At 38.0% G+C, this 27,364-nt stretch overlaps 2 protein-coding genes across 14 annotated transcripts in view; both read right to left on the bottom strand.

Annotated features, from left to right (window-relative positions):
- Positions 1-12,996, bottom strand: part of ldb3b (LIM domain binding 3b) — a 29,145-nt gene extending 16,149 nt beyond the window's left edge. For 4 of the 9 annotated variants that reach the window (XM_079801009.1, XM_079801011.1, XM_079801013.1 and 1 more), the window contains exons 1-2: positions 12,824-12,953; positions 12,363-12,582 (exon numbers count right to left, since the gene is read on the bottom strand). In XM_079801009.1, coding sequence (XP_079657135.1) covers positions 12,363-12,458 — 96 coding nt within the window. In that variant the 5' untranslated portion in view covers positions 12,459-12,582; positions 12,824-12,953. Of the gene's footprint in view, positions 1-12,362; positions 12,583-12,720 lie in introns of all 9 variants that reach the window. The other 5 variants (XM_079801010.1, XM_079801012.1, XM_079801015.1 and 2 more) reach the window with 3 other exon arrangements.
- Positions 12,997-14,058: 1,062 nt separating this feature from the next.
- The window catches only part of opn4b (opsin 4b), a 50,148-nt gene continuing 36,842 nt past the window's right edge, over positions 14,059-27,364 (bottom strand). For 2 of the 5 annotated variants that reach the window (XM_079800998.1, XM_079800999.1), the window contains one exon: positions 23,370-25,691. In XM_079800998.1, coding sequence (XP_079657124.1) covers positions 25,506-25,691 — 186 coding nt within the window. In that variant the 3' untranslated portion in view covers positions 23,370-25,505. Of the gene's footprint in view, positions 14,235-23,369; positions 25,692-27,364 lie in introns of those variants that run through there. The other 3 variants (XR_013815304.1, XR_013815305.1, XM_079800997.1) reach the window with 3 other exon arrangements.

The following is a 27,364-nucleotide window of genomic DNA, read 5'->3' as shown; positions in this document are numbered from 1 at the left end:
AAGCACATTTAAACATTGATCAGCAAACATAAACCTCGAGAACCTCATTGGTTCTTGCTGAAGCTCAAACGTGCTGTGTAACACACAAGAATGAACCTCATTGGTTCTTGCTGAAGCTTAAACGTGCTGCGTAACACAAGAATGAACCTCATTGGTTCTTGCTGAAGCTTAAACATGCTGCGTAACATGAGAATTAACCTCATTGGTTCTTGCTGAAGCTTAAACTTGCTGTGTAACACAAGAATGAACCTCATTGGTTCTTGCTGAAGCTTAAACATGCTGCGTAACAAAAGAATTAACCTCATTGGTTCTTGCTGAAGCTTAAACATGCTGCGTAACATGAGAATTAACCTCATTGGTTCTTGCTGAAGCTTAAACTTGCTGTGTAACACAAGAATGAACCTCATTGGTTCTTGCTGAAGCTTAAACATGCTGCGTAACAAGAGAGTTAACCTCATTGGTTCTTGCTGAAGCTTAAACATGCTGCGTAACACAAGAATGAACCTCATTGGTTCTTGCTGAAGCTTAAACATGCTGCGTAACACGAGAATGAACCTCATTGGTTCTTGCTGAAGCTTAAACATGCTGCGAAACACGAGAATTAACCTCATTGGTTCTTGCTGAAGCTTAAACATGCTGCGTAACACAAGAATGAACCTCATTGGTTCTTGCTGAAGCTTAAACATGCTGCGTAACACAAGAATGAACCTCATTGGTTCTTGCTGAAGCTTAAACATGCTGCGTAACACAAGAATGAACCTCATTGGTTCTTGCTGAAGCTTAAACATGCTGCGAAACACGAGAATTAACCTCATTGGTTCTTGCAGAAGCTCAAACGTGCTGCTTAACACAAGAATTAACATAATTTTCCCCTTTTCTACCAAGGCAGTGCTGGTGCTGGTTTGGAGCCAGAGCCTAGTTTCAAATCAGTTCTTTGTCTTTCCACGCCCAAAGCACCAGGTCCGAACCAGGAAAAGTGGTTCTTAAGTAGCACCAAAACATTGCTGGTCAAGAAGTAAGAACCGCTTGCGTCAGGGGCTGGGGCGGGGTTACCATGACCAACAAGATGAACACAAACTTGTGACCGCCATTTTTGAAATACCAGCTAATAGAGCTAATAGCTGCTATTGTAATCTCTGTCTATACAAATTACAGCGAACTGCACAAATGCGTTGGATTCGCTGTGTTTTGATGCTGATGTAGGATCGTAAAGCCATGTGAATCAATAGTAACGCAACGTTCGTCATTGTTGATGGAAGGCTTGTTCGAGATGCATCGATGCTGTGCAGACCGAGCGCCGTATGACAACGAGAGCATACGACTCCTTTTGATATCATACGCTGATTGTCTGCGCATCTTGAAAGAGCCTGGTGTGTTTCAGTGTTTGTGTTCCCCGCTGCCTCGCTAACGTTGCTGATGAGATGAGACGTATACAGTGACGTAAGACCTGGCTCTGTGGTGGCTCTCTTGCCCGTGGAAAGGCAAACCGGTTCTTAGAAGGCTCGTCAGTTGAACCAACTTCATTGGTTCTTGCTGAAGCTCAAATGTGCTGCATAACACACAAGAATTGACCTCATTGATTCTTGCAGAAGCTCAAACGTGCTGCGTAAAACAAGAATGAACCTCATTGGTTCTTGCAGAAGCTCAAATGTGCTGCGTAACACAAGAATGAACCTCACTGGTTCTTGCAGAAGCTCAAACGTGCTGCGTAACACGAGAATGAACCTCATTGATTCTTGCTGAAGCTCAAATGTGCTGCATAACACACAAGAATGAACCTCATTGGTTCTTGCACTTCAAGCAAGAATGAACCTCATTGGTTCTTGCAGAAGCTCAAATGTGCTGCGTAACACAAGAATGAACCTCATTGGTTCTTGCTGAAGCTCAAACGTGCTGCGTAAAACAAGAATGAACCTCATTGGTTCTTGAGGAAGCTCAAACGTGCTGCGTAAAACAAGAATGAACCTCATTGGTTCTTGAGGAAGCTCAAACGTGCTGCGTAACACAAGAATGAACCTCACTGGTTCTTGCAGAAGCTCAAACCTGCTGCGTAACACGAGAATGAACCTCATTGATTCTTGCTGAAGCTCAAATGTGCTGCATAACACACGAGAATGAACCTCATTGGTTCTTGCACTTCAAGCGAATATGCTTGAGCTTCTGTTTATCACAACTGATGTTTGATGAGTTGATGAATGTTTATGAATAAAAGCCTAAATTCAATCTCTTCATCATATAAAGCGATTGTGTCTCTTCAGAAAATTTGGAAGATGAACAAAAGTCTTACAGGGTTTGGAACAACATTAGGGTGAATATTCCATGACAGAATTTTCATTTTTTGTGTGAACTATCACTTTAAGCCAACAGACTGCAGTTTGACCGACACTTCAATCATGAAGCTGCTAGATAAAAAAAATAAATCATCACCCCCGTCCCTCTTTTCTCATCTTACTTAAGTCAACAGACTGCTGCTTGACCGACACTTCAATCATGGAACTGCATGGTGAATTCAGACTAATTAAATAAACACAGAGGGGGCTGATTTGACAGAATCTGAGTTTCTGAGAGCCAGGAAAATATGTTTTATCATTTTCTCACCTTTTTATTTTGAAAGAAATATTGCTTTGTTTATAACAGTTTTCCAAAATAATTCATATTCAGGTGTGAACAGTATTTGAGTAACTGTATGACTTATCATTTGGAGAATTTTCACTTTACTTGAGTATGTTAGGATTATGCTTTAATCTGTTTAGTTTCTTTCCCCTGGTTTCACAGACGAGGCTTAAGCTAGACTAAAATACATTTGAGCTGTTTTTACTGAAAGCTACTTGCACTGGCATAAGGCATTATAACATGTCAGTGCCATTGTTTTGTCTCAAGATGCACATCAGTAATGTTTTTTTTCTAAGGCATGTTTATAAAAGCTACTGAAATGTCCTAATTGAACTAAAGCCGGGTGCACACTGTGCGATTTATAATTGTCCTTTACGATTGTTCCTTGTCAGACTGTACGAACATGATACCCGCTGTAAGCCATGTCACACTGTACGATAGTCAAGGTGCGCTAAAAACGGACGCACGTATGAAAACTCGTCCAGAGTTTTATATCATCAATCAATGATGCGTTCGGTGACAGTGAGCTGCATTACACGCAGGATTGAAATGGTGGCTACAAAGAAAACTCAAGTGCTCATTTTGGTCATAGTTTGTCTTGAAAAACGAAGATAATTTGACAGTCGTCATAGGAGAAGTCACACTGCAGGATTGTGTGCCAAATCTTCTGAAAATTTGATCGCAGCGTTTAAACATGCCAAACTAACGATCAAAATCTGATCAATCAGATTTTAGCCAAGGATCAGAGGAATCTTTTAGGATTTGCAAAATTTGTCTCAGACGGCCAAATCGTGGCCAAAATCGCACAGTGTGCACCCAATTTAAGGCCTAATCCTGGCTTAATCTTATACAGAGTTCCCACTGTCCGATTTTAGACCCGATTTTGACTCGCCGACAGGTTTTGGGAAATTGCAGACAAATTCCCTAAATTATAGGCAAATCGGTGCTAGTGCACGTGAGTGACAATCACACGGTGTGAATGATCAAAGACGCGATATGAGAGAATCCCTGTCAGATATTTGGCATGCTAAATATCTGGACTTGTGGCGATTCAAAATCCTGCGGTGTGAAATGAGTTCTGACCAAAAATGACATCAGCGACGACCTACAGCCAATGACACAGTGAAAAACAGGGCAGCGGGAGGTTTCGGGAGGAGTTATAGACCAGAATATCAGTATTTTAATAGATATATTTACAATTCTATCAAACAGAAACAAAGCACAAACATTTGCTTGACCAGCCGCAACAGCAGCACATTGCAAAATGATTTATTTACCTCTTAAACTCTCTTTGCAGGACACAATGCTTGCTCCCTGTGTCTCCCCAAACATTTCCTTCGGCATAATCTTTTTGCTTTTTCTCCTTTTCGCTGCAAATCAGCGCACAGAAAATTTGGATCACAAACCTTCTGCAGTTTATCATTTTTAATAACAATTACAGTCTTGCGCGAGAAATCCGGTCTGATGCACGTGTGATCTCGCATTGTTTACTTGTCACATCTCACGTGTGATAAGTTGTGAAAACGTAAAAAGGTTCTATAAGGCACTAAAAGTGGTTCTTCGTCGTAATCATAGAGGAGCCACTTATGGTGCTATATAGAACCATATCTTAACATGTTCTGTATATGGTAGTGGTGCTAGCACCTTAGTCAGTGGCGCTATGTAGCACCTTAGCAAAAGAACTGCTGAAGAACCACCGAAGCACCAAAATTGGTACTATACAGCACTTAAAAAGGTTCCCCTATGATTACGGCCAAGAACCAATTTTAGTGCCATATAGAACCATTTTTTAGAGTGTACAGGGAGTGCAGAATTATTAGGCACGTTGATTTTCTGATCATATTTTTTTTCCAGGCACATTTGACCAATTCCAAACCACAGTAATCCTAATAACTACTAATGATTTAGTATTTAATAATGTATAAGTGATATATAATTGTTCATGAAGGCTGGAAATGAAAAACACCTTATATTCAGGTGTGCAGAATTATTAGGCATGTTTTCTTTTACAGATAAATTGAGCCAAAAAAGAGATTTAACTCAGACTGAAAAGTCAAAAAGTATTAAATGCCCATGAGAAGGATGCAATACTAATGCAATACTAATGCAGTTAACAGGTGTCTTTTCTTCACCACCTGTTTTTGTCAGATCCTGCTGACCCAACGAGCATTTCACTGTCCAATGGTCATGCCTTAACTGCAATGTCTAGTATTGCATTAGTATTGCATCCTTCTCATGGGCATTTAATACTTTTAAAATAGTTAAATCTCTTTTTTGGCTCAATTTATCTGTAAAAGAAAACATGCCTAATAATTCTGCACACCTGAATATAAGGTGATTTTCATTTCCAGCCTTCATGAACAATTATATATCACTTATACATTATTAAATACTAAATCAATAGTAGTTATTAGGATTACTGTGGTTTGGAATTGGTTAAATGTGCCTGGAAAAAAAATATGATCAGAAAATCAACGTGCCTAATAATTCTGCACTCCCTGTAGTCTGCACACCGGAGACAGTCATGCAGTGTGAAACCTCCTGTTGCTGATCCATCGTGCAGTGTGAACACAACAGTGACTGAATGCTGGCCCAGGTAGTCTTGCAGTGTGAAAAGAACAGTGATCCGACAAGTTTGAAAATCGTGCAGTCTGAACTCGGCATAAGCCGTGTCTGTGGTTTCGTTTTCCCTGTTCTCAGTTTGCCATGTGTTCCCTGTCATTGATAGTTACTGATTTGAGTTCCACACCTGTTCGCTGTTACGTTGATTATTCCCTCTGTATTTAAGCCCTAAGTTTCTTCGGTTCATTGTTCCATGTCGTCTTGGGATTATGTTTCCCTTGTGATCTCCTGCATCTATACACTCTAGAAAAATGGTGCTATATGGCACTAAACGTGGTTCTTAGCTCTTAATCATAGGGGAACCACTTTAAGTGCTGTTTAGCACCAATCTTGGTGCTTCAGTGGTTCTTTAGCAGTTCTTTGGGTGTATTTTATTTGAGTTTATTGCTGTGTTTTTACTACAGCCAATCGTCGAGATAGTTGAGAATGCGAACACCGATGACAACTCTCTAATGATATGGTGTTCCAGTATGTATTGTAAGTTATAGATGAGAGCATCTGTGTGGCGAGCAGCGGGGCCGAGGGACCGTGAGAGCGGGACGAGGCCGCGGCCATTAGTGATGATGAGCGCCAGCTGCGTGCCGTCGACCTCGTGTCTCACGGAGGAGTGACGGGAGTATAAAGTAGGAGCGACGACAGTGAAGGACGAGAGAGGACCAGGCCTGGATTTTAATTTGTGTTTTGTTTTCGTTTTGTTATGTGTGTGCGCGGCAGTCGTTTTACTTTCATTTTGTGTTCGTTTATTTTATTAAAGTATGTTGAACGTTCGCCGGTTCCCGCCTCCTTCTTCCCACACAAACTAACATTACTACAATCTGTTTTATTTCAGATTGTCGAGTGATAGTAGAAGTCTGCCAAAAGAACCTGTGTAGTTATGAAATTGGGGGCCTGTCGTTGTTGGCATTGTGATTTATGAGGCAGCCCTTGGTAAATGCCAGCTTTAATTGTCTTTTTCCACTTCCTGGACTGTTATGACTAAAAGCAAAGGTTGGGGTGATGATCTGGTACCTGTGGGTATTTGCAAGGCCCCGAAGGCCTTTGCAGTATATTCTTTTAATTTTTTTTGTGTTGCTAAGCTCTCTAGCACACATGAATATATTCATAATAGGGCCTGACTCTATCCACTTTTATGTCGGGAAGGCCTTGTCCTCAGCATAATGTAACCTGACGTCATATACAGCACTGAACAGTCAGGGTCAGAGGCCTTGGAGAGCTTACAAAGCAGTTGCCAAAGTGGAATTGAACAGACTTATGAGTTCTATACATTTGCAATACACATGAGACACAATGTGAGAATGAAAGGACAACTGAATTAATAAAAATAAGATTTGGGTACATCACTAAGGATTCATCTGCAGTGAAATTACTCTATATAATACATCACAATGACTCCACAGACTGTCTTTGTTTTGGACTTTATGAAGTGCTTCACAGAATATAATATTGGCACTTTGTAGCTAGACTTCAATATCATGCTCAACGATATATAATGGCGGAAATTATCTCTGAGAGGACATTTAGTGCCAGTGTTTTATGCTATCAGCAGTGCCGCTCCACAAAGCTGTCCGGCACATACAAAGCCACTGACAGAATCTCCCAATTTTAAATGCATCACTATTAAGTTGACTCTGTATATGCTCTTATCAGAATTTACTAAATGTATTGCTGAGAGTCTGTTGCTGCAATTGCAGTTCCTCATTTCTGCTCTTTGCATTTTTTATGCAATGCTTTGTTTGACAAAAAGATGAAAACAGGAATGATTTAAATGAAAATGTTTCCAATTCAGACAAGAGTCAACTATATAGTGAAAGTATTTGAACTGTGTTCTCAGGAAAACTTTTTAGATGTCAGTCAAGGCAGGTCGTCACATGTTTTAGCATATTCTAATTTTATACAATTTATTGTTTAGAATTTCTGTTGGAAATGTCTGTTCATTTTTGAGTTTTTATGTCATTTTATTGTTTAATTAAAAAAAACATTAAATAACGAAATTGACTTTGTACAATAAACTGACAATAAAATGAGAAAACAATCAATTGAGTAATAAATGTGAAAACTAGCCCCAGTCTCCCATATATTTTCAACAGTTTTAAAGAGAACTGATTCACAGCTAGTTGTCTAAAGTAAAATATCTAGCTTCCGCCAGACCGCCTTCCGTATTCAACTTACGAAAAAAGGGTAACTGGCATGGCGTATGACATCGGACGGAGCGTATGCATTTTGAACTGCGAGAGGCGTTACACTTTCTTTGCAAGTTAAAGGGTAACTTCAGTGATTTAGCATTAAGCTGTGTATTTAAACTGGGTAATTTATGCAGTAGAAATGTGAAATTATTTTTGAATTTGGTGCCTTCTAGACTGAGAAAAGACAGAAAATGTATTTTTGTCTCATGTGGAGACAACAACTCCCAGAATGCACTTGCTTCGCTGCCCTATGAGGCCACTCCGTACACCGTCGTTTTGATCTTCATAGTAATACAATCATTTCGTTCAGTTAGAGAATAAACACTACAATTAAAAACTGAACGTGTCTTTTCAATAAAGTGTGAGTGAGCCGAACGAAAGTCACGTAACAGACGCAGCAGTGTCAGATTTCCTTCATCACGTGGAGCTGAGGTAACGTTAAGCGCCAGTCTGGCACGTTTTCAGATCGCATATGGAAGCTAAACTATCACAGGAATTCATTGAAAAGTTGAAACAGTAGGTGTTTCTCAATGTCAAGGATACTTCCTCTGCAGGACTGGTCCTTCCAAGTCACTTCCTGCAGAGGCTAGGCAAGCCTCCTCTTTAGCATTCGGAGAACGCGTACATGGAACAGGCTAGCAAGTGCACGTCATTGCGTCATTAAGTCAGTGAAAAGGTCCGTTAGCCATCAATAATGTAATTTGTATAATATCAGGTAGTAATTTGTACTGGCATTTAAATGGTAAACTTTACTTATATTTACTACGGTTATAACAAATGTTTGGTAACGTAAATACTTACACTTGAAAGCATATTGCCCCGTTAACGCTCCGACTCCGCCAACGTCCGATATTTTGTATTTTTTGAACAAGATAGCAAAGCTGCGCGCATAGGATTGTGGGTGATTTGAGAGCACGAAGAGCGCGAAGGCTACACGTATGCATCCTTTCCTGTATATGGCATATTTTTCGAACGAAGGACTCAGACCTTGGTTGAAATTCCGAGGATCCTCGACATTGGAACAGTCCTTCGACGGATGTCGATGACATAGCATCCTCGGAATGCTGTCTTCCGAGGATCCTTCCTTGACATTGAGAAACGCCAACTCACTTTACTCTGCACCGCGCTCCGTTATTATGATTGTCCGTGCGGTCGTCTGTGTCTTACATGCTGTGCGTGAGATCTCTCCCCTATGGGCGGGTTGATAACATGCGGAACAGCTCCATCTAGTGGCTGTAGTTTTAGCCTCTGGCCAAAAAAATCCTCAGATGAGGCAAAATAACGATATTTGCGTCATCGAAGGAAATTTTACAGAAATAAAATGCATAATTCTCTCGTCTCAGGGGGATATGAGGGGGGAAAGTACCATAATTTGAATATACTACCGGGTTTCTACTGATACAAAGCCTAATGCTAAATCACTGAAGTTACCCTTTAAATACGGAAGGCGGTCCACCGGAAGCTACACTGTAAAAAATTAAAAACGGTATTTTACTGTATGCTACGGTGAAAAACAGTTAATTGGTTAACAGAAAGTTTCCGTACTATATACGGTGAATAACTGTAATAGATCTAACCTTACATTTCATTTTACAGTAAAATACTGTTAAATGTACAGTTTTTGGGAGTGAAAAAGAACAAGTCATTGTGTAATTTACAGTGAAAACCCGTAAATTGACATTCCCAGAATTCCCCGCGTAACACTTCGCATTTGATGTATTTTCATTGCAATAACTATGTTTCTTCTTTGTTTTTTCTAATCAGTTATGTACATTAGGGTTTTATGTTACATCTGATGTTGTTAAATTAATGTTTATTGCATTTTTTAAATTTCATGTGTTTTACCATGATGGTGTTTAGTGTTTGTGTGAATGACACTGAGCACCTTCTATATATTAGTATTGTTTAACATTATTTCAGTTAATGAAACATGTTTTTTTAACATAAATTGTTTACAGTAAACATAATCATTACAATATAAACCTTTAAATTATACGGTTTTGAACTGTAAAATAAAACATTTTTTAACCGTAATTATTACATTATAAACCTTTAAATTATATGGTGCTGTAAACCTAAAACGTTACTGCCGTATTTTTTACGGTAAAGTTCTGGCAACCACAGCTGCCGGGATTTTTTTTACAGTGTAGATATTTTACTTTATAAAGTTTTAAAAGTGGATCATTTTCTTACACAAACCCATCGATTCACTTCAGAAGGCCTTTATTATAACTGCCATTATAATGCTTGGAAGAGCCAGGACATTTTTTTATATAACTCTGATTGTATTTGTCTGAAAGAAGAATGTCATATACACCTAGGATGGCTTGAAGGTGAGTAAATTATGGGATAATTTTAATTTTGGGGTGAACTATCCCTTTAAATTTCTTCCTGCAACTCTGTCAAAGCAATATTTAAATTCACAATGACCTCATGTGTCTATTGTCTCTGTGCTCTTCACATTTATGGCCCTCGCATGTATTTCTGTTGGCCTGACCTTCAGTACAAAGCTAAAATCAGTGACCATAAGTCAGACATTGCACCCGCAGGTCGTCAGTGCTATCATTAGCTGAGCTCTATCATCAGAGCTTTTTATATAGTTACAAAGGAGGAAAAGTAGATAAATGGTAAATAGCTAAGAGACAGTGATGTGATTTTTAATTAAAAAATCAGCCTAAAATGTTTCATTAGGAAATGATAAGGCAGCTCTCCTCCCCTATCCACAACCTCGAAATCAACCCACACACATAAACAAATAGATCCATATTAACAACCTCATATTGTACTGTCATTCACTTAGCATGGTCTTTATATTAGTGTTGTCATTTCCCCATGTCTGTAACTCTAAGGCCACGACACCTTAATTAAAGTTGGATCATAGCTTGCATGAAAAACGAAATGGGACAATTGAAGAATGTCTGTGATTTGATATTTCAAAAGATCTCAGGTCTAAATCCATTTGTCAATAGCTGCTGTAAATGACTGTCCCGTCCAACATGAGCTGTTTGTCGGCTCCTTTATTGACACTAATATCACACATCCTGGGGAATTTTTTCCAAGTACGAGGACAAAATATAAGATTGCAATAATTTACGAAATCAAAAATGTCTTCATCATGTCTCTATATCCGTTTACACGTAGTCTAAAAAGACTACAGAAAATCAGTAAGTATTACAAAAGCAGTAAAAGCAATTACTGGGCTGCTTTGTGGAAGACAGCAGGTCTATCAGCCTTGGGACGAGGATTAAGATTCAATGTAGATTGTCCACAGTGGTTTCGGATAGAGGCCGATCTCTTATTACAGTGTGTGAGTATCAATTGTGAAAAGCATAAACTGTCACCTCTGGCGGTTACATGTGCATCAATCACCTGACACCTGATCCAAACACAAATACCTTCCACATTTCAATTTACTGCCATATTCAGTGACAGCTGGGTCAGGAGAGACTATCCAGATGGACGCCTGGATTGACATTGATTACAGCGTCAAAGCGTGAGCCACCGACAATTCTGATTAGAAAAGAACAATGTTTTCTCAGTATGATGGTCCTGTCTGTAATTACTTCAACAAGGAGCCAATATAAGGAGTCGGACCTGCCACAACCCAGACAAACAGAGGTAATGACTCTCCCCTTATTGAAGTAAAAGCCAATCAAATGTCAAGAAAGGTGTCAGCTATAAAACAAACAAACTGGGCTGAACCGCCTGTGGCTGATTATACAGCGGTAACGATTTATTGTCATAGCAGATAGAAAATCACCTCATCCTCTGTTAAGACAAAATAATCTGTCTAAACCTTTGGACAAGGCATGTCAACTTCACTGAATCCATACACTTGCACAATGAGGATTCTATAGGTGCCATGATGAAGACTGAACAGAAGACTGTACGCTATGTGTTGTATTAACAATTCAACTCTCTAAAGGTAAAGTGTTGCTATCTTGTCAATAGCACACCTTATTGATCAGTTTGGAAGGGTGTGCTTCATTGTTTAGTGCTCTGAATGTCTACAAACAGTTTACCATCAAGAAATGACTTCTCGGAAAACAGTGTTGTTTTTAAAAATCCCAAAGCTAAAAGGAGAAACGAAGAGCAACAAGAATTTGCGCATCTTTCCACGAAACATGACGTCGACGCCTGCTTAGCATAAATGGCAGATGGTAGAGACATCCAAAAGCAAATGACTTTTTCACTTAAAAGGATAGTTCACCCAAATATGAAAATTCTGTCATCCTTTATTCAACCTCATATCATTCCTTTCGTCTGCAGAATATAAAAGCAGATATTTTGGAAAAACAGGTATCACCCATACAATGAATGTCAATGGGGTCCAAAACGACACAGACATTTTACTAAATATCTCCTTTTGTGTTCCACAAAAAAGGTTTGGAAAGTCATGAGGTTGAGTTAAAATAAAATAAAAATAAATGATTTTCCCTTACATTACATTTTCTTCCGGGGCTTTACATGAGAAAAACTAAAGTATCCTTTTTTTGTTTAATTTTATAGATTAAATCAGTGTCGTAAACAAATATCCAGCATGTTAATTTTTCACATTAGGCGAATTAGCGGTTGTGATTCAACCAGACAAGTGGCATACATTCCGGCCTCTCACCTTTCACTTTTAACCTCACATACACGGATTCATTTTCTTAAGGCTTGCATCATCTAACGCTATTCATAGAGTTTTCCACTGTCAATAAACCACAACTCCTCTCTCAAGCCAAAGGGCCATAATAGCTGGTTAGGGAATGTCAGCTTTGTCATGGATGATAACCAATACAACAATAGCTGCAACACGTTGTTACATAATGCGAATTTTCATTGTTTAGCGAGTCAAAATAATCTCTGATAGGAGCTTTTTTTTTAAAAATCAAAACAGGAATTTGTTTAAATAGAGCATGATGGGTTTGTTTTTTCTACAAGGCAGAGCTGTTGTCTCACCCGGGAGATGGTAAGGGGCATGTTGAAGTCTTTGCCTCCCTGCAGCCTGAAGCCCCATGGTGCAGGTCCTGACAGGGTTACTGTGTAATTGCTCATTTTGAAGAGAGTTTAAAGTGAAAAGCTTCTTCTCGGATCAGTAAAGTCCCTTCTTTCCTTTCAATTCTTCTCCCTGTAGTCGGGAAGACCAAACACCCGGGTACGGGCAGGCACCGAGGAGCCTCTGAAACACAACAGCAACAGACAGGAAATGCAATAGAGTGAAAAAATATGTATTACCTTATGCCCTTAGTCAGTATACGACCATCACACAGGATGTGAGTTAATATATCTGCACTATCAATAAGACTCAAAAACATACCACAGAATGAATCAGACTTTAACAAATAGTTCAATCCCACCCCTGTTTACACTGACAAAATAACACAAAAAAGTCTTAAAAGCAAAAGGAGGAGAGTTCTTGCCTGCTCGGATGGCCTGGACAGACAGCCTAAGAATAGATCCTCTCTGCAGAAAGTGATAACACTCAAGCCCTCTGGCCCTTAAATGGCATGTAAGGGGACACCCCCGGATACCAAGCCCCCATGATTCACATGGCGAATATAGCCTCTTCTTAGGGTAACACATTTTTCCTCTCTGCTCCTATGGGCGTCCACTCTATAGAGCACCATAGATTTTGAGCAAGTGGGAAGCAACTAATAAACAACAAGGAGCCATAGTGGCTAAGTCTGACGTAATGTCACTTTAAAGCTGTTTCAGGGTGTTCAAGATTTGTTTGAGGTGGTGAGACTGATTATAACGTTCATCAAGTGCCTTGTCCCTTCTTTCTAATTTCACAATGGTGGTTTAGATTGATGGGTTTTTCCAATCCTGTGTGAAGCAAGGAGTTTCATTAAGCAGCTTTAAGGCAAGCTTTCAAGGTTAGCAAAAAAAAAAAAAAAAAAAAAAAAGGCATAAGACCAGAGGCTGTTTTTTTTTTATTGATGTCAATGAAGGAGAGGCTTAACGATGCAGAATAAATTGCTTTAGTGGGAAAACAGCTTATCATTTAATAAATTGACAGCCTATAGGTTAATTTACAACATGTCTTCTATTAAACATTAAGGGCCCTATCATACACCCGGCGCAATGTGATGCCAGGTGCGACGCAAATGTTTTTTACTAGTTTCAGCCAGATGCAGTTATAATTTTCACGTCCAGCGCCACATTGTTTAAATAGCAAATGCACTCACTCCCATCTGTCCGCTGGTCTGAAAATTAGGTGTGTTCAGGTATTTTGAGGCAACTTAAAACGACCGTGTCATTGACCAACAAAAACCTGGTCTAAAGCCAATAGCGCAGTATTTTTTTGTTATTTAAAGGGTGAGTTAGTAATATGCGCCTATAGGTGGGTGCATAACGTACGATGCATAAATATTAAAAATAAAGGGATTCCTCTCTGGAGAAGCGTTCAGTCATTTCACTTGCAAAATCCACCATGTAAATAGCGAATCCGCCATGGTGCAAGCGCAACTGGCTTTTCAAGGGAATAAGAGATGAGAGACTGATTGGTTTATAGCATGTTATGCCCAAAACACACCCATGACTCATTACGAGACTACGAACAACCCTTTTGGACCATGCGCCTGGCGCGCCAAAGGTGTTTTTTTTTTTGTCTGTATAGTGTCACGGGGTGAGGAATCACACGACAAGGCAGGCTGAGTGAAAAAGGCCCCGGAGGGTGGATTTTATTACAGTGCACGTGAAAAGGTGAAAACAGTCAGTGAGCCGGTGCGTGATGGCTGGTGATCCTTGTGCTCGGTGGTGCTCAATCCTCGTGAAAGTGGGTGTCCAAACGTGCTCCAGTGAAGTGGGCTGTCGGTCACTCGCTGCTTTCTGGGGGAGAACAACAAAGAGAGGTTAGTCCAGCAGTGCATTCAGCTCGAGACCAGAGTCTGTCTGTCTGCTCATCCGTAGCCGCTTATATGTCTCTGAGCTGATGAGGTGCAGCTGTGACCGATCAGCCCATGGTGATGATGTGCAGGTGTGTTGTTGCCAGGGCGACGCTGATTCCTCTGGGTGGACTCGTCACAATAGCAAAAGCGGATTCGGACACGAAGTGCACCTGAGCCATGCGCCCTAATTTTAGATGTATCTTTTCTTAGAGTTTACACCGGAAATGCAGTTTTATTTACGACAGGTAGGATTCAGTTTACAGCAATTCTCCTTCATATGGTATCTGCCAACAGTGATTGACTGTTATACAACTCAACGATGTCAAGGCTGTAATGTAATTGGTAATCAAGGCATACATGATCCAAATTGACCTTTCTGCTTTCTCCAATGGAAGAGGACCTTGGTATCTCTCAATAATAAGACCATCTCTGGTTTCATAATACCTGCTGTAAGCTATCCATTAGCATTCGTATTCAACTCAATTTAGTTGCTCAACTGGTGCATGACCCACATAAGTTTGTGATTTGTATTCTTCCATCTTTGTTTAGGGCACTCATTTCTGCTGCAAAGTTGTTTTAAGCCGTTTTAAGAGAGGAAAATGAACAGTGAGTATACATTTATATTGATGAAGTTTGAGTTTATCTCAAATATCGTTCTCTTGTAGATTAAGGGTAATTAAAGAAAACATGTCCCTTTTCCTGTCATCCCATGTTGTTGTCATCAGGTGGGTTAAAAGAAGCACATACCAGAGAAGACGACTGACACTGTCAATACACTCAGACAGCTGCCATTCATGTTTTTCTGTGAAGGATCAGAGGTATAATTTAGCCAGGTCATTCTGATTAAATCCTGTCACTCTTATTCTCAAGAGTGACAAGTATAGAAAGCATTCTGGCTCCATTATGTTACAGAGTGACACACACAATAGCTATTATTACAAACAATGCTGGTCTATGGAAAAGTAAAGCTCACCCTCAGCTATAAAATAACTTTCCTCTCTGTCTTTGTCCACTGTGATGTCACCAAGACAGAGAGGAAAGTTATTTTATGGCTGAGGGTGAGCTTTATTCAAATTCACAATTATAAAAAACACATCTGCTACATTAATCTTCCCATTGCTTTGAATGGACAATGTACATAATACTGCAAACATTACAGTTCATGTATTTTTTTTAAACTAAAGATACGTTTACACAACAATGTACTAAAAATGGAAAAGTTTTCCTTTCCGTTTTTGAAAGGTTTTGCATACAGACGACAACCTCGTCAAAATAGAAAAGAAAAAACCTTTATTATGCATGTCAGGCCAGTTGGCGATGTCACTTTGTAAAGAAACACTGCACCGCATTCTTCAACAGAGAGGTGAATGAATACAAACAATCAATAGCAATTTCGGATTTGTCTAGATGGACGATGAGGTTGGTTTATTACTACAAGTGACCCTGGATTATAAAGCAGCATAATGTCAGGAAAATGTGGATTGGGAGTCCACAAATCAAGTACACTCATGCATGTCTATAGATTGAACATGTAATACACAAATTCACGTTTTTGTAGTTTACACGAAGACGATGACAGCATCGTTTTCAGGCCCCCAAAACGCTGTTGTCGTGTGAATGTTTTTTAAACGGCATCACGCAAACGGCCCCTAAATCGCGAAACTGGTGTTTAGGAAAGTTGCCAATGTGTTACATGCTGCGTTCCATTATGGTCAATGATCCGACTCGGCCCTCGGATATGACGTCACTTCCACACTTCAAGCGTTCTGGTATGTTTTGCGCGTCCGAGTCGGAGAAAAACATGGACGGCGCCTCGTCATGCAGTGCGCGCTCCACACTCCGCACACACACTTGGTTATGCGCCTAATAATAGCTAACAATAATCTAGGTTAACGTTATCAAATCAAATCATGCATTTTCTAACGTTACCTACCGCGAGTCAGCGCTGCGCCAGTTTGAAAAAGGCGGGTACAGGACCCTTTTTAATGAACGTTTGTTGTAGGTCCACTAGGCATAGAGATATCTGAACATCTTTGCCAAATGAACATTTAAACAACTAAATTGGTCCAAAAACAATGAAAACAATTCATACTTACAAGTCACACAGGTCGCAGCCATCTTGTATTCCGATTCGGAATTCTTGCTCGGTGTCCTCATGCTGCGTTCTATTATTTTTCCGTGTCGGAGCTCCGACTAGGAAGACAGACGTTACCTAGCAACACGCACCAACACGCCCCCTTTCCTCGGATTTTGCCGCTCGGAAGTTTGGACAACCGTGAGGAGACCGAGCAAGAATTCCGAATCGGAATACAAGATGGCTGCGACCTGTGTGACTTGTAAGTATGAATTGTTTTCATTGTTTTTGGACCGATTTAGTTGTTTAAATGTTCATTTGGCAAAGATGTTCAGATATCTCTATGCCTAGTAGACATACAACAAACGTTCATTAAAAAGGGTCCTGTACCCGCCTTTTTCAAACTGGCGCAGCGCTGACTCGCGGTAGGTAACGTTAGAAAATGCATGATTTGATTTGATAACGTTAACCTAGATTATTGTTAGCTATTATTAGGCGCATAACCAAGTGTGTGTGCGGAGTGTGGAGCGCGCACTGCATGACGAGGCGCCGTCCATGTTTTTCTCCGACTCGGACGCGCAAAACATACCAGAACGCTTGAAGTGTGGAAGTGACGTCATATCCGAGGGCCGAGTCGGATCGTTGACCATAATGGAACGCACCATCACGGTTGTCCAAACTTCCGAGCGGCAAAATCCGAGGAAAGGGGGCGTGTTGGTGCGTGTTGCTAGGTAACGTCTGTCTTCCTAGTCGGAGCTCCGACACGGATAAATAATAGAACGCAGCATAAGTAAAGGATAATGTGCAATCTGCCTCATATGGAGGCCCAAACTAAAAATATATATAAAAATATATATAATTGTATTGTAATTAGAAGTTATTTATTCTCCTATTATTTATTTATTTAATTATCATTTCTACTGTTTTTTTTTTGCCTGCATTCATTGCAAAGCAACACTGCTGATGTACTGTAGTTTAAATTATCCTGCTTATTATACAGCTACTCACCAAATGTTGTAGTAGAACAACATAAAATGTTGATTTTTAACATCTTACCTGTATACTATTTTAAAGATTCTGCTCAAAATAAAAAAAAATAATCCACTAGAAACAAGATGAAAATGCCACATTACAATAACATTAAAGTCCTTTGAAGTAATTTTTAGTAACAATTTATAATAATGTTCCATCATTAATGAATGACTACACAGAAACAAATGAGCAAGTAACATTCTAGTAACTACTATTTACTTACAAGAAAATCATATAAACAAATTAGTAATTTATAGCGCTCAGTTGAATGAGGTAGTTCACTATTTTTTCATACCTAGAGGACTACCAAAAACTACTACAGGCTCATATGTGAATAATGCATAATGTATAATTGATTAATTCTAATGTGAAGATCATGGTAACCCATCATTAATGATTTCTAATGGAATTACTAATTATTTACAAAACCTTACAAAAACGCCAAAAAGGTTACAATGACTTCAGTCATTAGAGAGTTATATAATGCTTTTCACTTTAGATTACTCTTCCAAAAAATTAGTCATTCCTTCTGAAGGATTCTGTAATTCTTGACTCATGTTACCATGATCTGCATTTGTATGTCATGATTGACCAATCAGAATCATGTAATCCAGATTTTAACATTTTATTAATATAAATACATAATTAAAGGTGCACTTTCAGTAAAATATCCAAAAACCACTAGCCCAGTGTTATATATTTTATATAAAAGTGTAAAATGGCGTCAGCGATTGTGGCATAATAAAAGTCCCGCTGGCAACTATGCCATAATAAAGGTCCCGCTTCTCGTCAGGCTTGTGTTGCGCTCTTCTTATTAACAATCACTCCTGCTTCTGCTTCATACTACAGTAACCTTAATAACCACATCTTGATTAATAACCGTAACATAATTTCTGCCCGAGTCCTATCCCGATTCTTTTCCACCGGCTGTGAGGTGAAGACCACATGTCCCAAGATTCTGGGCTCAAACTTGACATCATCAAACTTTTGTTTTGAATAGGCGACCTCTAGTGGATGGAAAAGTTACATAGTGCAGCTTTAAATGTTTTAAAGTTGCATGACATCCTGGAATAAATGTTTTTTTGGAAATGTAACGACCATTTGGTCTTGTTAGAAATGCACTTTCTGTAAAGTTGCTTTGAAACAATGTGCATTGTGAAAAGCGCAATACAAATAAATTTGAATTGAATTGAATTGTATTGTCCCGTTCTAAAAGTATGTGCTATGACGCATTTCTTTCTGGAAATTGATCAAACGCAACCTTGACAAGCTAATAAAGTTTCTTCTGAAAATCTGTGATACTCAGTTAGCATGGAGGACGTCACAGCAACTGTTATCACATGACTTATCCAAAGATTATCACGCATTGCCTGCACAGATGGTTTCTTTCTCTACTGTCATTGAGTATTTGTTACACTGGGTCACAGATACAACAATACAAAAGAAGTGACAGAACTGTCTATATCTAACAAGCTTTACTATTTCAGTCCGTTTTAATCTGACAGTTGCCAAGTAGCCTGCACAGTATATTTTATAAGTGTTTTGTTCTTTACTCTAAATCATCAAACACAAAACCATGTGAAATAAAGCTGTATTGAACTGCACTGCACATTTGACACATTTTCAAATTTCCTAGCTGCAACCCAAAAGCATAAACAACATTTTTACATGCAAGCATAATTCATAATACTTATTAGAATATAATATTTATTAACATTATCAATCACCCAAATACATCATTCAATAAATTAAAGTTAAATTACACTCATGGACTAATATTTGAATGCTTTTGGCCACCTAGCATGTGCATGAAGAACAGTTGTGAAGAAAACACAGTTGCACCACACAAGATTTACTGATTAGGAGATACAATACGTAAAGAAATATAAATACATTTCAAATACCAAAGCTGGAACTATTAAACATTGTTTTGCAGCGACCCCAATAGGGTCAGCAGAGATCCTCAGATCACCTCTGATTTAGGTCAGAGAGTCCAGGCTGTTTATTATAAATTGCTACAAGGGAAAGAGTTAATAGCATAGAGCTGTTTACTCCATAATCTTATCTCCGGGGGCTTGTGACCTTGTTCAGAGCTCATTGTAGGAGTCAGACATATACGAGTGAATCTTATATAAATGCAGAGCCACATACTTAAGGCTGCTCAAGGTTTCTCTACAGTTTTTGGAAAGTCTAGTTTATGGAAAAATAGCTTTATTGACTTTTTTCATTTTTTACCATCAAGCCGAAACAGTGAAAGGGAAATGTATGAATCTAAATATTTAGAAGCAGAAGAGTTGAATACGAATAGAATACTTTAGAAAGGGAGTTTGTGATATTAATCTGGGCTGGTGAATGAGGTCTTTATTACTGAGGTGCAAAACGACAGACAGCAGCCAGCACCTCTGCATAACAGCCACTCATTACCATCTAATCTGAACTCCTTGACTATCAAACATGTTCAAGCTCACATAATGATTTCTGTCTATATCCAGGTGTGGACTGTCTGGGTTGATAACTGTGGTTTGCTCAGTGGAAGCTGCTGTGGAAGTTACCATGAAATTCATGATTTCATGAGAATACGCGTCTATTTTTACGTAAAGTGTGGTTCAACCACTTACTTACATTTTCATACACACTATAACGTACAATATTGACGTATCGACGGCACTAAAACAAACTATTTACGTATTGACAGCACTAAAACGTAAATAATTTACGTATTGACAGCACTTAAAACATAAAATATTTACGTATCCATGTGAATGTGTAGCAGCTCCCATGTATGAATATTAAATTAATTAATTAATTAATGCATTAATGTTTTGATTCAATTCAATGTATTTATTTGTCATATCAATTACATGTTTTCAGTCGACATTTATTAAATGCAGTTCATTCGTCTACTTACTGTAATATTTCTCCTATGCAGCGACTGACTTGTCTGGATATCACCAGACCAAGCTCAATTTAAGATTGAACATTGGTCTGGGGAGTCTGCTATGTATTTTCTACTGCACAAGAGGCGTGCTAAACGAGCATAAATTAAATGACTCTGTACGCAATTGGATAGTCCTTCAACCAATAAGACCACAAGAGGCGTGATAAACGAGCATAATTCAAATGACTCTATATGCAATTGGATAGTACTTCAACCAATCAGACCACAAGAGGCATGATCAATGGGCAACAATCCGTCATCGTGTTAAACCCGCCAATAGCGAGCCAGGTGGATAAGCCAGTCTGTGATTGGTTCTCGCAAAAGTGTAACAGAAGCAGTAGACATGAATGTACAGGTTTCCAGTTGCAGGGCGAAATCAAATCGCCGGCAGATCAGGCTGGGTTTACCCAGTCTAGCGACTGACAATACAATCAAATACAGCAAAACACAACATAAATTCACAAAAGACATTAATTGTATTTGTTTGGAGTAATCCAAATAATTAGAATCCATAAATTTGCAAGGAACAGATCCAAATTTAGCCCTTTATCCAGCAATTTTCATCTCCATTCTAAGCAGCGACCGTGTAAACGTCAAATCCTGTGCACTTGACTTGTTATGAATTAAAAAATTTAAAAATCGCGCACTCAAGAAGCGTTACGCATATTTTACGACATGTATCGAATTCTCATCGTCACAGATTGCGACATGTCATGTTTTAGTCAATGTACATTTGAAATGGAAAATGTGCGCCTTCATGGAATGAAGCCGGATTAACATTTTCATGGATTCATAATTTAAATTCTGCTCAGTACCTCATACAAAACTTTACCACCAAAGAGAAATGGGACTGCAACACATTGTCATCTGAATACTCTTTGTAGAGCTTTTGACATTTTCGCACAAAAAATTGATTATTGTGATTACACAATATTACACTTATTATGTCCATTATGCTAAATATACTGTTATACAGTACATAGTTTTGAGAAATAGTTATGGGTAGGTGTAGGACTAGCGGCTCAAAATATAATTTTAATTAGGGTCAGGGGATCTTACATTCATCTGTAAAATGGTAAAAGGGAAATTAAACAGATATCTGTATGAAATGAAAGATTTGTAAATATTTTAAGTTTTTAGCTGTAAAAACGTAATAATGCTACATTTAAATGTCGCCAATACGTCCATTTTTAAGTTTCAGCACCTATACAAACGTACAAAAACATACGTTTTGTGTTTTTGAAAGTTATGTATTAATACCTAACGTGTTACGTATTAACGATAAGACCAGGCTGTGAAATCAAAATGAATGTTTTTATGGAATATTGTAGTATACTGTAAGATCTAATTAGATAGACTTGCTTAAAAAAAAACAATGCAACGATTGCCTTAAAAAAAAGTAAACAAATGATTAGTTAGTATAGTTCACTTACACAAGAGTTCTAGAAACTAAAAAAGAACCGTATAGAGAGAACTTGATAATTTACTTTAGATTTACTCTTGACTTAGTATAGCTACCATTGTTGTGTTTTGCATGCTGAATGTTGAAGTCTGTGTGTGACTCAAGCATTATTAACTGCAAGATATTGTTACAAATATAGACGGATTATATCAACCCAATTAAAAGTTTCACAAGGTGTTTATGACCTAAGTGTTAGCAATAAAATTGTAAATAATTATTAAACAACATGAAGGGAACTATTACATAGGTTGCATTTAAAAGGTGACCTAATTTCGGACTAACTCATTTACTAAAGTTAATTATTCAGTCAGAAGCTAAGTCACATTTTAAAAGCAACCTATTTATTACTTAGCTTCCTTTAAAACAAAATAACTGTGATTTCTTGTTGCATTGCTGCATCAATAGGAAGAGAATTACAATAATATGAATGTTCCAAGTGCCCAACCAAAGTGAACACTGATCACCATAATGTTTTTTTTTTATTTGCTTGACAAAATGGCACTGAAACCAATTAATTAATCTTATCTTGGGTTTTCTGAGTAAACAAGGTATAGCATGCGAATAGTACAGACTACTAGATTTTTACAATTAAGTTAAGATATTAAGTAAAGTTAACTAAAAAGTGTCAGTTAGAATCACTGTTGGATTTTACAGTGTATTTATTATAAATTATTAATCCGTGCACATCATGTTTTTTTTTAAAATGCAATGTAATCTTTAATCAAAATAACCTCTCTTCTCTGATGGTGTGTTTACTGCCGTGAGGGACTCACATGACATCACTTGGATATTCGTCAAAATTGGGAAGTAAAGACTATCGTAACTTCTTTTCATGCCAACTTTAAACCCATAACCCAAATCACTGATGTGTCATGCACACTTTGGTTCACTCATCACAAGTGGTTTAAATTAAAGGCAACACTTTACAATAAGGTCTCATTTGTTAATATTAGTTAATGTATTAACTAACATGAACTAACAATGAGTATTTATTAATCTTTGTTAATAAAAATGCAGTCATTCATTGTAAGTTCTTATTAGTTCACAGTGCATTACCTAATGTTAACAAATACAACTTTTTATTTTAATCATGCATTAGTAAATGTTGAAGTTAACATTAACTAAGATTAATAAATGCTGTAGAAGTGCAGTTCATTACTAGTTCATGTAAACTAAAGTAGTTAACTAATGAAACCATTTTGTAAAGTGTTACCAAATTAAACTGTAAGAATCATAAAGCCATTAGTTTATCTATAGGACGTTAAAAAATGTTCAACCCCAAAACATATGTAGGATATTTGTCACGTTAAATCACCAAAAAAGAAAAAAAAATATTAAGAACAAAATCACAATAGGTTTTCACAATGTTTTTTGTGTGTGTGTGTGTGTGTGTGTGTGTGTGTGTGTGTGTGTGTGTGATGGGTGCTGTTTCATAGAGATATTAGGACTGTATAATGCTGCATGGGCATGCACTGTTTATCACAATTATATGAGAAGAAACAAATTATTTAATTAAAAAATAAAGCAATAAGCAGATATTTTTTTCTCCGTTTATCTGCCATTGTCAGGTGCATTGGTAAAAAGTTTTTATTTTACTGTATGAACTTTACCATGCACATATAAATATGTTATGACAGCAGAACTGGAGTCCAAAAACAGGAAAGGTAAGGGCAATGAAGACGTGACAATGTAATCACTAATATAATGTATGACCTGTGGCTTTTGCTGATAAGGTAACTTATCATTCATATAGCACTTGATTATGTCACCCAGACGGCGTCCAGGCAACAAATCACATGCAAGACAGCAGGACACACTATTGACCTACTTGATAACTGTGAGTGACTGGATATACAGTAGGTGTTCACTGCTAAATGTGTCAACGCTAAATGAAGAGTTGCTAATCAGGTGAACATTCTGGCAATATCAGTCAATATGCCAGTCAAGCACCCTATAGAAAAGTCATAAAACATCTATGAAGCATATTTAACTCATAATAAAAAAGGTAAACATATCTTTCAGGAGAGACAGAGCTTTTGAACTGCTTCAGAGACCATTATCTGAGAATGTATGTAACTTTAAGAACATAGCAGCCTTTAAAATCAATGGAGCGTTCTGGCTATGTGCACTTCCCCAAAACTAATCTTGTTAAAAGCGTTTCCCCTCTAATCCCTAAGGACTCCCAGATGCTGGCATATTAATCCCACTAAAGCATCTCTGAAATCCAGCGGAAAGGCAAATCTGTACCTGAAAGGTACAGTTCATTAGAGCCACAGGCTCCGAGACCAGACGTTTGAATTTAAAAGACAATTTTCACATTTATAGGGGGTTTGATGTAATTGTAGCCTGCACAGAGAATGAAAAACATTTAAAACTACCAAAAGAGCCTATTTTACATTAAGAAAGCATGCGGGTAATTACAACCATAGGGATTTTCACATGTGGATAGAGAAACATGGCACAACACAAAAGCATGAAAAATCATACAGTCGAGATCTTTTGTTGAGCACACTTCCGTATTAACATTCAATCGACAAATATATGTATTGGCCATACAGTGCTGAAAAAAAAATATATAATCTACAAAATAAGACAATCATTTTATTTCAATAAGCAGCAAGAAAAATGTAATTGGTTCCTAATGTGCTTTGTTATGAAGATGTTGGTGGGAATACATAATACTTTAAAACTTGAACTTATTTTTTAAGGATGCACAATATATCTGTACCATATCAGTTTACTTCCAATATTAGAGATTTTAACATTTGTAGTTACTGTGCATGCACAATTCCCCTATTTTATTCCCCTTAACATTTAGATGAAATGAATGTTAGATGATGGCAGAGGGAAAGTTAATCTGTTTGTTAAATGTAATCTTTATCACATTTTAAAATTAATATACATTTTTCAGACTGTACATTATAATGTTGTGATGCCTAAATTCACTTGTATCATTTAAAACTATATATTTATTAATTTAAATAATGTAGATAAAATAGCATAGAATTTAAGTATCTGCCATTCATCGTTTATCAGCTATTACAATGAAAATATTAGTTTTCATAATATTTACATTTGTACATGAAATTGCACACTTCACCTTTAAAGAAAAGTCAAAAGATCCACTTTTACACCTGTACAGTGCTCTACATTTCATAGTGAGACCAAAATCTCTGGCTGGGTAAAAACTAGGTGTTTGAATCTTCAGGACACAGATCATGTGTTGTTTTTGATCTTGTGTGGCACTGGGAACTGTTTATTCCAATGGCCTACAGCACAACCTTAAATGGATGAAGCAGCTCACTAAAGGGATGGATGTATCTGAATACATATTCAGAGCAGTGTCAATCCACAAGTGAAACACTGCTTGCTGTTTTTCAGTACTGTCAAATTCTTCCCTGAGAGGAGAGGATCATCTCCACACCACTGAAAGAAGCCTGAAAGGGTGTCCTGACCTTACTTTCCTTTAAAAATACAGACCTTGTTCATCTTGTAGGCTGTGGTCCCCCATTTTCCACCTCGAAACAGGCAAAAGTATACAACAATAACAGCACTGGCAAATTTCAGATGTCAGTTGTAACAGCATGCAGGTTCAATTTTGAGCCCTGTGTAAAGGAGACAAAAAGGTGGAAGGTATAAGTCAGATGACTAAGAGTTTGTTGAGATTGTGTCCTGAAGTATAAGTCAGTGGTAGTGCAGCCCGTATTCAGTCAGTGCCAGCAGGTTCCACAGTGACAGAGGCTGCGTCCACCGAAGCACCTGGGAGCTGTCTGGAGGAGCCGCTGATGCGCCCTACTGAGAGGAGGGCTGGACTGGACTCTGACGTCACAATGATGGAAGGGATCCGGACCAACAGGCTTTTCTCATCAACTTGGTCTAAGACCACATTTGGCTTAATGTGAGACAGAGAAAAGACAGTGAGTGAAGAAATAAATAAATAATGTTTTATCATTTAAAAATAATCAAAAAGCTTACAGGACAAGGCATACATTGACTACAACAATCAATATGTCGTTGTTTCTCTCTTGCTATTGCATGTGTTAATCATTTCTTTGTATGACAGCCAGTCCAAAAATTATGTCCGCATAATTTGTCATGATTCATTGTGTTGCGTTGACTCCAAGCACAACCCTATGCAACATGCTTACAGAATCTTTAACAGTTTTTAACAATTGTATAATAACGTATGAATAACGGGTGAAGATGTCGATTTTTCATAGGCCAGACATCACTTTCTCTCTTTCTCCTGTATGGTACCCAGAGGAAAGAAAAATAAAAAAGTGACCTCTTTAACATCTCAAATGTTTTTCCTGGACAAAAATTAGGAGAAAAATATGAGAGCTCCAGAGTCTCTAGTTTAGGAGAAAAATCTGAGCACAGTGTGTGATGTTGTTGAGATTTTGATAAAACTTTAAAGGAGACCATTGTGAGAGTGTTAGAATTTTTTGTCTCGGGAGACAAGTGTAAGAAGCAGGAGACTCAAGCAAAAGTCTGCATTTGGTGTTAATGTAACCTCATTTATATCTAGCAGAAACATAAGTCGAAACGGGTATATTTGTGGCAATAGCCAACAATACATTGTATTGGTCAAAATGATCAATTTTTCTTTTATGCCAAAATTCTTTAGGATATTAAGTAAAGATCATGTTCCATGAAGATATTTTGTACATTGCCTACCCTAATCAAATATTTATTACTAGTAGTAATATGCATTGCTAAGGACTTCTTTTGGACAACTTTAAGGCAACTTACTCAATATTTAGATTTTTTTGCACCCTCAGATTCCAGATTTTCAAATAGTTGTATCTTGGACAAATATTGTCCAATCCTAACAAACCACACATCAATGGAACGCTTTCAGAAAATTGGCCCTTATGACTGGTTTTGTGTTCCATGGTCACATTTGAGATCACATTTTTTTTTTTTCTTCACTTTGGGTAGCTTCAATCTCATTTATCCACACCATTTCAATCAAACACAATACACGCATTGTCATATTTGAAGTTGTTTAGTGTAGACAGTGTTCTGCTGCACAATGATTTAATAGAGGAATGACCTATATTTACATGCATGCAAAATGGGTTGTACAAGGAAACATTTTCAAAGTTAAAAAAGGTTATGCAACAACCATGAAACACAGGTTTCCCCTTGAAAACATCTGAAGACAAAACTGATACCTAAATGAGACATATAAGAGAATCATCATTTTGTATCCTTAGCTTAGTGAAACCTGTCAGAGCCATAGCCTTATGGGCAGCACATCGACATCGAGACACAACTACACCTCAGACAGCACGAGTTTGAGTCCCAGCAAAAGCTAGCCTACTTTCCTGTTCCTATTCCCTTTTCACCTTTCCCATTGTTTCCCGTCTCTCCTCCAACTGTCCTGTCCATTAAAGGTGAAAAACCCCAATGTAATAATAATAAAAACGAGCAATCTGTCCAAGACAATAAAGAGATCCCCTGTTGAAAAACCTGCATATGCTGGTTAGGTATGTTTTGAAGCATGGCAGCTGGTTTGAGATGGTTTAAGCTGGTCCTTAGCTGGTCATGTGCGGGTCCTAA

The sequence above is a fragment of the Gobio gobio genome, assembly GCF_949357685.1.
Source record: "Gobio gobio genome assembly, chromosome: 20".
Lineage (NCBI taxonomy): Eukaryota > Metazoa > Chordata > Actinopteri > Cypriniformes > Gobionidae > Gobio > Gobio gobio.
The sequence above is the reverse complement of the archived record's forward strand: the minus strand, read 5'-3'. Positions and strand labels throughout refer to the sequence as shown.